General features: G+C 42.7%; 1 protein-coding gene across 3 annotated transcripts in view; it reads right to left on the bottom strand.

The window, feature by feature from the left end:
• Nucleotides 1-3,500: 3,500 nt before the first annotated feature.
• The window catches only part of BARD1 (BRCA1 associated RING domain 1), a 71,919-nt gene continuing 61,064 nt past the window's right edge, over nucleotides 3,501-14,355 (bottom strand). For all 3 annotated transcript variants that reach the window (XM_083473004.1, XM_083473005.1, XM_083473006.1), the window contains 2 exons: nucleotides 6,452-6,549; nucleotides 3,501-4,749 (listed from right to left, as the gene is read on the bottom strand). In XM_083473004.1, coding sequence (XP_083329130.1) covers nucleotides 4,417-4,749; nucleotides 6,452-6,549 — 431 coding nt within the window. In that variant the 3' untranslated portion in view covers nucleotides 3,501-4,416. The remainder of the gene's footprint in view (nucleotides 4,750-6,451; nucleotides 6,550-14,355) is intronic.

Genomic DNA, 14,355 nt, shown 5'->3' with positions numbered 1-14,355 from the left:
AGGTGTGTGTGTGTGTGTGTGTGTGTGTGTGTGTGTGTGTTTGCATGCTGTACTGCCCTCAGTTTACTTTGGTTTATCAGGGGTGGCCTGCTCTTCCAGTTCAGTTAGTGGATGTTCAGTTTGAATATCTGTACTTCTACCTGTTTAATTGCAGAGAAATATGAGCGGATGAATATTCATAGTGATAGCAGTGTATTGAGACTGGTACATCCCGAAAGGCAGCTCTCTGTCTCGGCAACCAAGGAGTACCCCGCTGTCAACAGCACTAATGAGACTCCATGCTGACAACGCTGCTGCCCTTCACCTGACTGATGAGGAAATAAAAAGCTGAAATAATCGGCTCTTCTTGGCCCATACAGACAATTTATCTGATGGGTTTCAACAACAGTAGATGCAATTTGCAAAATGCAAAACATGATTTTGGCCTTTTCACGTTGTTAATTAGTGCAGTCTTCCCAGTCTCATCTCTGCTACAGTCCTTACAACCACTTTACAGACTGTGGAAACAAGTAGCTGGCTCAATTGTTCTTAACAGTGTTTACTGTTGCCACCTCTCTTCCCCTTCAAACGCTTCCACAAACCCTACCTTCTGTGAAGCTTAGGCTGAATTGCAGGAGGTTAGAACTGTACGGTTAATAACATGCAACCGGGTTTGTGCATACTCTCCCACTGCTCACTGATTCATGGTCCAAATCCATGAGGATTAGGATATGGTCCACCCCTGGGCCCTCACTGGAGGGGAAGCTACACTGGTGTAAGCCCCCCTCTTCCAGCAGAAGTTCTTCCACCTGGCAACAGGCCGCCTGGCGTGTAGAAGTGTACCAACAATCCACCCAGCATAACCAACCAAAGAAAGGGGCTTGATGGGGCCAGGCTGGGGGAGATCCTGAGCCGCCATAGCCATGCACCCTTGTGACTGGGTGGATGCTATGCCAGCCGAAAGGGCAGTGCGTGCGGACACGTCCTGTGGGAAACAATGGGCTGCCTCTGATAAATGAAAAGCTTTTGAAGCAGAAACTGCTTTCACGTCTCTAAAAATTCTATTTGAAAGCTGAAAGTTTTTATATGTATGCTGCAGGAGCTGCCAAGGTTCTGTATCAAAAGGCCAGATTCCGAAATTCAGAGTGTGCGCATCATCACATTGGTTCCTTAAGCATGCATAGGTTGTAATTCTAAGTTCTCTTAATGAGAGAACTCACCCCTCAAGAGTGCTACAACAGAAAATTGATTCTAGATAACAAGAGAAAGTTACAACATCTCTTGTTCTCTTAAGTATAGTTGGTATTAGTTCAAAAGAGCCCCACCTCCCATCTGCAACACACATATAAACAACTTGCCGCAGCCACAAAGCATGCACATTTTTGGAACTGGAAAGAAGTTAACACAAAATGCTGCACTGAATAATAGGTGGCACCTTGTTACCTGTCGCCGTTTCAACATCACCAGGCTGCATGGTGCGGCCCCTCCTCTCTCTTCCCAGCAGGCCCTGACACTTCTCAGATACCTCAGACTTGACCTCCTGCTGGGAGTTAGATTGAGATAGAGAAACTACTTGTTCCTCCTCACAAATGAGGAGCCTGTTTCTTCTTTTCCAAAAAAGGCACTGTATATACACTGCACTCTGCTATTTTTAAGGGTGACTTAGCACTGGTAAAACTAAGCTTATTCTGTACAGTGACAGAATAAACTTGTTGCGTACGCAGGTACAGCACCCCATCCCCTGGAAGCCAGACCCACAAAGGTAAAACACAACAACTTTTATGGGGTTAAAACTGGCCACAACTGTATTAAATTCAGATGTAGGAAATCTTGGCATAGGCATGGGTGTGTATCCCTCTCAGTCCCCAGCCAGGGATCTGAGGCATGACAGGGTCAGTTAGGGGAAGATGGGACCAGGGCAAAACACAAATTTACACAGCTGGTCCCTCTCTGAATTGCTGAGGGGAGCTCTATGGCCCACCTGCCATGCACTTTAACGGGGTACCCTGTTACCACTGCCACGAAAAGTGGGTGAGTCACCATTTCACCCCTTCATCAGATGTAGGACTAAAGGATTCCACCCAAGACCTACGCCAAAGTTGTGACAATTGCTATGGGGAAGACTAAACCTGCAGAGCAGGGAAAATTTCTTCCTGGCTCTGAAAAAACAGCAACCATTGTACACCTAAAGCAACGCCTACATTCCTATAAAGGAAAAGGTTAGCCTGTAAGAAAAGCGAGATTAGAGGGCGGGCTGGGTAGGTGATGCTCCTGGACTGACTGCGCTGCTGTTGGCTGCCCCGGCCCCCTTTTAAGCTCTGTGAGCGGACCGGAGAGAAGTCTCCCTCAACATGGTCCCTCCTGCTGCCCTGCCCCCCAGGCTGCCACAGATAGGCTAGGGTTTGGCAAGAACCAGAAGCCACTGCGGCGGCCAGGGAAGTATAGCAACAGTCCAATACGAAACGGTGTGGCTGCAGGAGGATGGAGGAGTCCCATGTTGGGTTGCAACTGCCGCCCACCGGTGAATTGGGTGAGCGGCCATTATACTCCAGCTTCAAAATTTGGCTGCTTCTGTTTTTATTGTGGAGGGAAATTAGCAGTCCCCTATGGGTGTGATCAGCCTGTCAGATATTATATAGACATATAATTAAACACTATTGCCAAGATTTATTGCCCACCAAGGATTTGCTTCTTATTGAATGCAGTTCTTCATCTTAAGGGATGAAATGAGCTGTGAAACATGGCAGCAAAATGACTATTGCCTTTATTTTTTGGCCATTACACTATTTATTGTATCAAGATTTTCCTTCACAGATGTAGGCCTAATTCTCATTGAGAGGAGCCTATCTGTCTTCTAACTGCAGATGGGAACTCACAGGACTGAATACTTCCCTGCACATAAAGAACTAGTATGTCAGGGAGAACAGTTTTACCCTAGCCTTCTGCAGCATGCTAGTCTCCTGTGTGCAGGATTTATTTTTTAAAAATGCTGGGGAAAACATGCTAATATTGCCAATGATCCCCATATGGGATGCATATTCCTGCAGTGCAGGGGCTTGGACTAGTTGATCTTCAGGATCCCTTCCAACTCTACAGTTCTCTGATTCTATGTGAGCTCCCACCTACATTCTGACTTAGTAAAGCCTAGATACAGGTTTCACCAGGGACCCATATGAATGAATGTTGCCTAAGGATTATGCTCTGGATTCAGAAGCTTCCATAGCAGCTCAGGGTAAATGAAAGGCTCTCTGGAATGAGGCATCAAAGAGAGAAAAGGTATAGAAGACGCTGCACTCATTCTTTCCCCTCAAACTAAGCCCAAAAATGCACAGAGGTTGTCAAGCATTACTTGTGGTGTGACAGCTCTCAGCTGTAGCAACTCTCCAAATGAGAGGGTCTTGGAGTGAAGATGGATTTACTTCAGTATTGGCAGATGACTGGAAGGATGGTGTGGCGATTTGCCTGTCTCTCCCAACCTGCCACTTACACAGCATTCTTACATACAAAAAGACTCACAGAGCAATGCTTCAAGTCATGATTTATCACTGATGACATACTGAACATAATCGCAGCATAAGAAAGAACACAGAAATCATGATTACAAACATAAGAATAACCCATTTAAACATTCGGCAAAACCAATGCTAGTGTCTGTTTCACTATAAGCAAAACAGGGGGGAAAGCTTTAATAACTGTTTCAGTAGGTAGTTTATATCATTGCCTGCAGCGCTTTATCTAATAAAGAGATTAGAGCAGCCAAAGTGATACTGGTGGGTTTTAAAAGGCAAACACAGGATTTCAGTGTAAAATGACCATCATTTCAGAATATGCCCCATAATAGTAAGCACACAGGAGATATTTTGTGCAGACATGTGCTAAAGGCTTAAAAATGTTAGTTTTAAATTGACCTGTGTGCTCAGAAATTTACTCTACTACTGCTGCTGCTACTGCTATTATTATTAAAACCAGCAATGATAAACTGCATGCAAATTGAAATACAATTTCAGGAATGGAAAAGCTGAGGCCCTAGAACTCAGCTGGACTACAACTCCTTCAGCTAGACTACAATTCCCATCATTCCTGACCATTGGCCACGAGGGCTGGTGGGAGCTGGAATCCAGCAACAACTTGAGGGCCATACCTTCTCACCTCTGCACAAACTCAGGTCTTAATTTAAATATTACTGCTATTAGAATCCTAACTTGAACTAACATTTCAATTGATTCTCCTTTTAAAAAAAAATATGTCTGCCACTAAAGGGGTCTAAATTGTATCAAGCCTAACTAAATCTGGAATGTGTGTCCTCCACCCCCAAAATCATGATATAAATGAAGTGAATCTGTTGCTTAATAGTTGTTTCTAGGCTGAAACATAATTTCAATCTGTCTGAAAAGCAGGGCTGAGCTAAAGATTCTAGCATCACAATTCTGGAATTTTTTATTTCTTAACAGGCAATAGCTGAAATGACACCACACAGTCTATAAGCCACTTAGACGGTGCCTCCCAAACCTTTCCTTGCCGAATTTTCTCTGGCTTGTAGTTAGAAGAGCCATCGTAGATGATATACTGTGTGCAGGAACTCTGGTCAGAAGCAATCTCAGCATGATAGGCTACAGTATTGATTGTCTGTGTCACATCACTATCCGATTTGGGTTTCCTCAGCAGTATCTGTCCTCCACCTGCTTTCACCAGTTCCTTCAGATCATCCTTGTTGTGCTCCTTAAACATTCCCAAAAAATAGAAGTAGCAGCCATCAAACAACTTTGGTAACTGAAATAAAGAAAGGGGGAAAATATGAAGAGTTGGTCACAAACAAACAGCCAGATTTTTAAAAACCGGAAGCTGTAATACCGTTTCCTTACAATACATCTTTCTCTCTCTCTCTGTGTTGATGTCCAAAGTCAAGTCCCCTCATCATACTCTGTATGAACAGCAGTCTTAAAAACAGCAGCTGGCTCTTGCGCACCTATCACTCTGCCAAGCCACTGGCTGATGCGGCCGACATGGTTGCAAAGTAACTGCTCAGCAGGAACGCAATTGCTCAGCAACAGAATACAGTGGTGCCTCGCAAGACGAAAAGAATCCGTTCTGTGATTATCTTCGTCTAGCGGTTTTTTCGTCTTGCGAAGCAAGCCCATTGACGGATTAGCGGATTAGCGCTATTAGCGTCTTATCTGCTGATCGGATCAGCTGATAAGCGGCTTAGCGGCTTAGAAAAAGGGGGGGAGGAAAAAAAAACAGCAGGAACTCGCAAGACATTGTCGTCTTGCGAAGCAAGCCTATAGGAAATTCGTTTTGCGAAGCACCTCCGAAACGGAAAACTCTTTCGTCTAGCAAGTTTTCCGTCTTGCGAGGCATTCGTCTTGCGGGGCACCACTGTACTGACAAACAGTGCAACTTTTGTTTGGAAAATGCGACCGGGGGGAAATACCGTTGAAAGGAAGTTAGAGAGGAGACAAGAGGCAGGAGCCTAAGGGTGGTAAGGGAGGCCAAGGACTAAGAATTGCGTGTGGGGGGGGGGGAGTGTTATATTAGATAGGGGAGTTAATTGACAGGAAACCCCAAGGAGGGTGGTGGGAAAGGGCAACAGGAGATATCATGGTCTCAGCATCCCTAGGAACATGAAGAGGAGTTGTGCTATGGTGTGGGAAAGGCGGGAGACAGATAGAATGGACAAATGTTACAATCTACAGCAGAGTTGTCCAACCGATCGAGCGCAATCAGCCGGTAGATCCCCGGATGATTGTGGTTGATTGTGGGTGATCTTGGGATGCCAATTGATCACGTGATTAAAAAAAAAACTTAAAGTCCCTGCCCCCCCCACTGTCCTTGTTGTGTCTTGGGAGTTGGACGTGCCTGATATAGAGTATCAGAACAGAACTGGTTGTTGTTGGGAATTCATGCAAAGAGTGCGAAGAGTGGAATTTCATACACTGATGAAAAACAACCACCCAGATTTTAGCCTCTAGTCACAGATAATTAACTAAAAAGGGTTACAAAGTACTCTCAAGAGATTTCACAACCAAGAAAATAACCAAATGGAAAGCAAAATAGGAAAGTGTTTAAGCTATATTTTCCCATTTCAGATGCAATTTCTTCTCGGTAAGAACTGAAAACTGGTACTTGAGTGTACCAGGACAAAAACACTCAACCAAAACCCCTGGGGTGCCAAGGGTTGGTGAAAGGTGAAAGCTTCAGCTCTTGGTGGTTCAGGCAGCATTTTGTATAAATGTTTCCCAGACTTACCTTGAAAGCACTGAAAAGTTTTAGCAGCACATATGACAACAGAAATCCATTAACAGGTCAAAATCGCTTTGGTTAGCAGCTGTACACCACTTCTCAAAAGCAAGTGCTGGAATAAAGTATACGCCTTTACTTCCCTTAGCCTGCACAGGTGGAAAATAGTAAAGGGCTACAACAACATCATATGGGCTACAAAAACAAACTTGAAGGTTAACAAAGAAGCTCTCACCAGCTGCTCTTTGTTCAGTCGGCCTTGGCGTGGGCCACCATCTATTTCATAATTCTCTTCTTGCTCCCGAGCACTTGTCTTCAGGCAGGCATCTACCCCTGAAATTTGGAAGAAAAGATGGACAGAGGAGGAAATGTAGTGATTTATTTTATGCTGATAAAAAAAACAAACCACTGTAGGAAGCGATAGCAACACTAGGGAAAGTCATCCTGAAAACAAAAGGCAAAAATCAAACCCTGACAGAATGACCAAATATGGAACAGAATGGAATATGGTTGGCTTGAAAGAAGGACCTTGTCAAGCAATTGTTGCAGTCTATGCTGAAAAGTTTCAATAAAAAATAAATTAAAAGAAGGAAGGAAGGAAGAAGGAGAGGATAAATAGCGGGAATAGATGAACTTCTTTGTTACACTGCATGTTGCCTTATCTGGGACGCGGGTGGCGCTGTGGGTAAAACCTCAGTGCCTAGGACTTGCTGATCGCATGGTCGGCGGTTCGAATCCCCGCGGCGGGGTGAGCTCCCGTCGTTCGGTCCCAGCTCCTGCCCACCTAGCAGTTCGAAAGCACTCTTAAGTGCAAGTAGATAAATAGGGACCGCTTTATAGCGGGAAGGTAACGGCGTTTCCGTGTGCTGCGCTGGTGCTGGCTCGCCAGAGCAGCTTCGTCATGCTGGCCACGTGACCCGGAAGTGTCTTCGGACAGCGCTGGCTCCCGGCCTCTTAAGCGAGATGAGCACGCAACCCCAGAGTCGGTCACGACTGGCCCGTACGGGCAGGGGTACCTTTACCTTTACCTTTTTATGTTGCCATATACAAAGTCAAAACATTGGTACAGTAGAAGAGTGGCTGGCAAAGCTCTTCAGGATTTCAGAGAGGAGTTGTAAATAGCCCAGCACTACTCAGAGACTGAACCTGGGACATTCTGCATACAAAGCATATGCTCCATCACTGAGCCACAACAACACATTTATCAGGGCTGAGTGGTACGTCAAAAGCTTCTCAACAAAAGGGTTTTTATTTTATTTTAAGTGGGATTTGAAGGAAGAGATTAGGCGGCAGCATCATGTAGGTGGCTCTGGGAGACATACAGCAAAGAAAGAGCAGAATTGTTCGATGGAGAAGGGGACCTGAGAAGCTTAAGAAGAGAATGCCGTAAGCAGGCAGATACTGGGATATTTCACATGGGAATGAATGGCCATCGTGTGGGCAGTGCCACAGAGGGCCTTCAATGGAGGGTGAAGGTGTTTGTGATGGATCCAGGACTAGCAAGAGTAGGGATTTATGGAGGGGACATAACACAATCTAAACAAAAAAGATGGGTGAATAGTTTTGGAAAAATCTTTACAGGCATTGAAATAACTGCAAGTCAAAGTGTGTGTACCTGAGTTTGAGTGCCCACCTTTGATGGCTAGGTTTGCTTTTGGATTTCTATTTCTGGACAAACTCTCCTGACCTGCCAGTTGGCCTTGATCATGATTTTTAGCACATTGATTCTTTTTGCACTTCAGATAATTAGTCCTAAGAGGAATTATGTTTGAACAGATGATGGGTTTGGATTGCTGCATTAGAAATCAACTTTAAATAATTCAGTTTTGCATAATGGGGAAGGGTGGGAGTCAGCTTAGCTGACAGGGCTTGCAGGCTATGAATGCACTGATGTTTTATAAAGTACTGTCTCCGTATCATACAAAAATTGTTCAAGAAGAAAAGCAAAAGGTCTGGTATGAATCATGGTAGCAATGTAAGGGTTAACTGGCTTGGCTATAAAATTCTACTTGCACAAGGGGAGTCTTACCAATTTCCCCCACTCTGGCTCCAGCTGAGAAACTTCTGAGCTCAGAAGCTTTGGGAGAAATGTGGGTGCAGACCACTGGATTGGCCGTGGCTGGGATAGGAAAGCAGCACTGTCTGCACAGAACACCATGCAATTATCTGCATTCAGGTTATATTCTTTACAGCACCTGATGCAAGTAAGAAACCTCCAGCTTAGAAAAACATCAAATTATGATGGTAACAGTATGAACAATGTGCAACAGTACAGTAGGTCATACAAAAGGTTTGACTACTTTCTTCTTCCCCACTTCTATGTAAGTCTGGTGCAGTATAGTAACTATATACTGCTAAAGGCACATACATTCATTTGTGGCCGTGTCGTCTGCCTCTGCTGCCTTGGGACACGACTTCTATATTCCTTCCCATTATTTCATTGTTGTGACTATTTCTGGGACTATACTAAGGGTAGGATACAGCATACATTATTCTACTGCATCCAGGTTGAGATTAAGCTTCACACATTGCTGAGTTTTTGCCAAGAAGGAAGGTGATCAGAAGCACAAATTATAATACCGGCAGCCTTCTTTGGTGCCCATAATGCAAGTAAGATGTTTTGTTCTTTAAAAAAGAATTTTTTAAAAAATGGCTGCATTTTAGCTATGAGATTTTGGAGATAGTTGCAGCATTCAGTTATCCAAGCATTGATTTGTTAAGTTAAATCACCTGTAAGCATTGGCTCAATTCCAACTGCTAATCACATGCTAAGAACATTTAGTGTTGATAATGGAATCACAAAACATACTCTACCACTGTTCACTGATTCATGATCCAAATCCATGAGGATCAGGATATGATACAACCATTGTGCCTCACTGGAGGGGAAGCCACACTTCCAGCAGAAGCTCATCCACCCAAAAAAGGACTGACTATGCTAGTGGCAGCCAAGGCAACTTTGTCGCAAAATTGAGACTGAGGGAGCAGAAAAAGTTGATTTAGAATGCACTGAAGTCCCTGGCCCTCTTGATTCCAGAGAGCCGTGCTCAAACACTGAGCTGTCTTGTTGGCCCATCTTGCTCACTTCTATCTGAGGTCTAGTTCAGTTTTGCTACTCAATATCTTTTTTTTTTACTGGCAGTTCCAGGATCCCCAAATTATCAAAAATAGTTTGATGGCTCTAATTCAATGTATTCATTTGTTTATTTATTTAGACAATTCATATACAATTTAATTATAGTTGTCTATAAATGGCGTACAAGAAACTCAACACAATGCTAATAAAAAATCAGTTAAAATTATAAAATCAGAACTCAGTTAAAATGCCTGTTGGAATAAAAATGGAGCCTGGCTGTATAATTTGGAACTAATGTGATTTGGATAATGTGATGTGATTGGCCTGTTAATAAAAATTATTTTTTTTAAAAAAAGGAATAAAAATGGAGCCTTCTGTAAGATCCTGTACGTTTGACAGGAAGGGGGATTGCCTGATCTTGATTGGAAGGAAGTTCCCTAAAATTGGGCCCACAATACTGAATGCATGTGCATCTGAGCCAGTGGGGACTCCAAACAGTAGTTTCCCCAAAGACCTCAATAACCAAGCAGGGGAATAAGGAATCAGGTGGACCCTTAGGTATCATGTTCTCAAGGGCCTTCTAAACTAATGCAAGAACCCTGAACCTGGCCCTGTAGCATATGACCAGCCTGTGCAAGGTTTTAAACACTGGAGCTATCTGCTGGTGATTGTTCCCATCAACTGTCTAGCCATAGCATTTTGCACCGGCTGAAGCCTCTGGATGAGGCTAAAGGGTAGCCCACATAGAGCACACTGCAATAATCAAGTCTTGAGGCTGCCAAAACATAAACCACTGTGCCAGACTAGGACTACCTAAGAACAACTGTAGTTGGCATGCCAGCCTTGGCTGGCAAAAGGCACTCCTAGTCAGAGAGGCTACCTCAGCCTCCAGTGATAAAAATGGATCCAGGAGCACCCACACATTCCAAGCCTCTCCTTTCAGATGAAGAACACCTCAGCCAGAAGAGACAACTGCCAAACTCCCAGACATGGGAACTACCAACTCACAGTGCCGCCATCTTCCCAGGGTTCAAGCTCAGTTTATTGGCCCTCATTGAATCCATGGCTGCGCCCAACAACAGTCCTGATCATGCACAGGCTCTCCTCACTCAGATATTATTCTATACAATATCATGTGCCTGGTCAGCCATAATAAACACTGGGCTCATGTATTCTCTCTCCCCACACCCCAGTACAGTGATACCTCTAGTTAAGAACGTAATTCGTTCCGGAAGTCCGTTCTCAACCTGAAACTGTTCTTAACTAGAGGCTTGCTCTTGCTGCTGCTGCGCTGCTGGCACACGATTTCCGTTCTCATCCTGGGGCAAAGTTCTCAGCTCGAGGTAACTCTTCCAGGTTAGCAGAGTTTGTAACCTGAAGCGTTTGTAACCTGAGGCATTTGTAACTCGAGGTTCCACTGTATTCATTTAATGCCCTGGCTTCAGCATTCCAATCACTGTTTAAATGAGTTCCTCAGTATCAAACCAGGAAAAAATCAATAGTGAACAATTGCAGATACTGATGTCCATGACATGATGGCATGACGTGGTGACTTAAGAGTGTTGTGCTGTTTGAAAGTATTTTAGGAAACATTAGGTTCTAGATGAAACCAAGGGATTCAGCTGGAATCCTATTGCTTTCAACAAAACTTAGGCAAGTTGTGTCTCTAAGCAGCACCCATTATGTCCTTTCCCAAGCACTTATTTGCTGGCACAGCAAGTCTTAAGATTGGATCATAAAATGTTGTGTGCGCACTCTGATGAGATTTATTCCTCAGTTATGTCTAAGTGGACTTTGGCAATTGCCAAACAGAAGGTATGATAAATAAGCAAGAGTAAGAGGGGAACCATTTTTCCTAGACAAATGTTTCATCAGCAGGAGTCCAATTATTTGTTATAACAATCTTTAATGTGTAATGACTCTGAAGAAGACTAATAACAAAGACTGGTGGGAACAGATGGAGCCATGGTGTTAATTACAGGCACTTAGCTGCATCAGACCCCATGAGTTATTCCTAACACTTCCCACCAGGGAGGAGAATCACTGACTTTTTAAAGTAGCATGTTGCTTACTAAGCTGAGAATATCAAGAGGCAGAACTGGACTAATAAGTAAATCCATACCTCATTAAATGAGTATGAAACTCTATGTTGGATGCATTTTTTGAAAGTGGTACCACACTCCATCTATGAACTGGAGAGAGGCCTGAAGTTCCCCACTTCATTGATGTCAAGATCGGTAGGCACCGATCCATGACTGGTGCAGAAATTTGCCAGCTGGGTTGCTCACCAGGACAAGATGTTTTGAGTATATTACACTGATCCTGGCCCAACTGGCTGCCAAATAGTTTCTGGGCCCAATTCAAAGTTCTGTTTTTTACCTATAAAGCTTTAAAAGGCTCAGGACCACAATACCTCAAGGACCAGTTCTCTCCATATGACTGACCCAAGCGGAGGCCCTTCTTTGTGTGCCCCCTCCATGAGTCCAGAGAGCAACAACATGAGAATGGGCCTTTTGTGCAGTGACTCCCTGTTTTTTATGTTGTTGTTGTTGTTATTATTATTATTACTACTACTACTACAATTATTATTATTACATTTCTTTACCGCTTTATATTTTTAAGGAAAATCTCTTCTTAAAGAAAATCTCTTCTTAAAGAAGAATGCTCTCCCCAAGTAGGATAGCCTGGAGCCTTCATTATGTATCTTTAGGTGCTGGGCAAAAACTTTCCTCGATAGGGCAAATCTCCAGGACCGGATGGGCTGACTTCTAGATATTATAGATCCTTGAAAGAGTGGTTATTGCAACCTTTGAAGGAAGTCTGCAATGAAATATTGGAAGGGAAAAGGGCACCAGAGTCGTGGAAAGATGCGTATATTTCGCTTATACTGAAAACAGAGACTGAAAAGACTCAGCTGAAGAACTACCGCCCTATATCGTTACTTAATGTGGATTACAAAATTTTCGCAGATATTTTGGCCAAGAGATTGAAAAAAGTATTGATGGAAGAGATTCATAAAGACCAAGCGGGCTTTCTCCCGGGAAGACACTTGTCTGATAATTTGAGGAATATAATTGATATTTTGGAAAAATTAGAAGTGAATATAAACACTAAAGCAGTTTTGATATTTGTGGACGCGGAGAAAGCTTTTGACAACATCTCTTGGAGTTTTATGAAGAAAAATCTACATGGGATGGGGGTAGGCCAAGGTTTTGAAAATGGTATAGGTGCAATATATTCTGAACAAAAAGCTAAATTAATTGTAAATAATGTGGTGACGGAAGAATTTAAGATAGAAAAAGGGACACGACAGGGGTGCCCAATCTCCCCACTGCTTTTTATATCGGTCCTGGAGGTTCTGCTAAACATGATTAGAAGGGTTGGTTAAAGGTATACAGGTCGGAGCCAAACAGTACAAAATGAGAGCATTTGCAGATGACTTAGTATTGACGCTACAGGAGCCAGAATCTAGTACTAAAAGAGTTTTAGAACTGATTCAAGAATTTGGTCAAGTGGCAGGTTTTAAATTGAACAAATTAAAAACTAAGGTTTTAGAGAAAAATTTAGCACCAATTGAAAGAGATAGGTTTCAGAATGAGACAGGATTGACTGTGGTAAAGAAAGTGAAATATTTGGGGATTAATATGACAGCTAAAAATGGGAATTTATTTAAAGACAACTATGAAAAATGCTGGGTCAAAGTGAAAAAAGATTTAGAAATCTGGTCAAATTTGAAGCTTTCACTGCTGGGTTGTATTGCTGTGATAAAGATGAATGTATTGCCAAGAATGTTGTTTCTGTTTCAAACATTGCAAATTGTGGACAAAATGGATTGTTTCAAGAAGTGGCAGAGCGATATCTTTAGATTTGTCTGGCAGGGCAAGAAGCCCAGAATAAAATTTAAGATACCAACAGATGCAAAGGAAAGGGGTGGATTTGCCCTGCCAGACCTTAAACTTTACTATGAATCAGCAGCCTTTTGCTGGTTGAAAGAATGGCTACTTCTTGAAAACACAGACATTTTGGATTTAGAAGGTTTTAACAATGTATTTGGATGGCATGCATACTTGTGGTATGATAAGGTCAAAGCACATAAAGCATTCAAAAACCATATTGTCAGGAAAGCATTGTTTAACGTCTGGGCAAGATATAAAGACTTACTGGAAAATAAAACCCCAAGGTGGTTGTCACCAATGGAAGCAAAAGCTCAGAAAAGGCTCAATATGGAGGCCAAATGGCCGACATATTGCGAAATTTTGGAACAAGAAGGAGACAAATTGAAATTGCAGAGTTTCGAAAAATTAAAAAACAAAGTGAGAGATTGGCTTCATTATTATCAGATAATGGAGGCATATAATTTGGATAAGAAAATTGGCTTCCAGGTGGAAAAGTCAAAATTAGAAACAGAACAGTTAGAACCCAAAACTTAAAATCTGTCAAGAATGTATAACTTGCTGTTGAAATGGAATACTCAGGATGAAACGGTGAAATCTGCTATGATTAAATGGGCACAAGATGTTGGACATAATATTATGTTTGCTGACTGGGAACAGTTATGGACCACAGGTATGAAGTTTACGGCATGTAATGCCTTAAGAGAGAATATTATGAAAATGATATACAGGTGGTACATGACCCCAGTCAAGCTTGCAAAAATCTATCATTTGCCCGATAACAAATGTTGGAAATGTAAAGAAACTGAAGGTACATTCTTTCACCTTTGGTGGACGTGCCCAAAGATTAAGGCTTTCTGGGAAATGATATATAATGAACTGAAAAAGGTATTTAAATATACCTTCCTGAAGAAACCAGAGGCCTTTCCCTGGGCATTGTCGGCCAATTGGTGCCAAAGAAGGATAGAACTTTTTTAATGTATGCTACAACAAGTAGCAAGAATACTTATCGCAAAGCATTGGAAGACACAAGATTTACCCACTCTGGAAGAATGGCAGATGAAGGTGATCAACTACATGGAATTGGCAGAAATGACTGGCAGAATCCGAGACCAGGGAGAAGAGTCGGTGGAAGAAGACTGGAAGAAATTTAAAGACTATTTACAGAAA

The sequence above is a fragment of the Podarcis liolepis genome (genome assembly GCF_965112155.1).
Source record: "Podarcis liolepis genome assembly, chromosome: 1".
Classification (NCBI taxonomy): Eukaryota; Metazoa; Chordata; class Lepidosauria; order Squamata; family Lacertidae; genus Podarcis; species Podarcis liolepis.
This window is presented reverse-complemented; position numbering and strand designations above follow the sequence as displayed.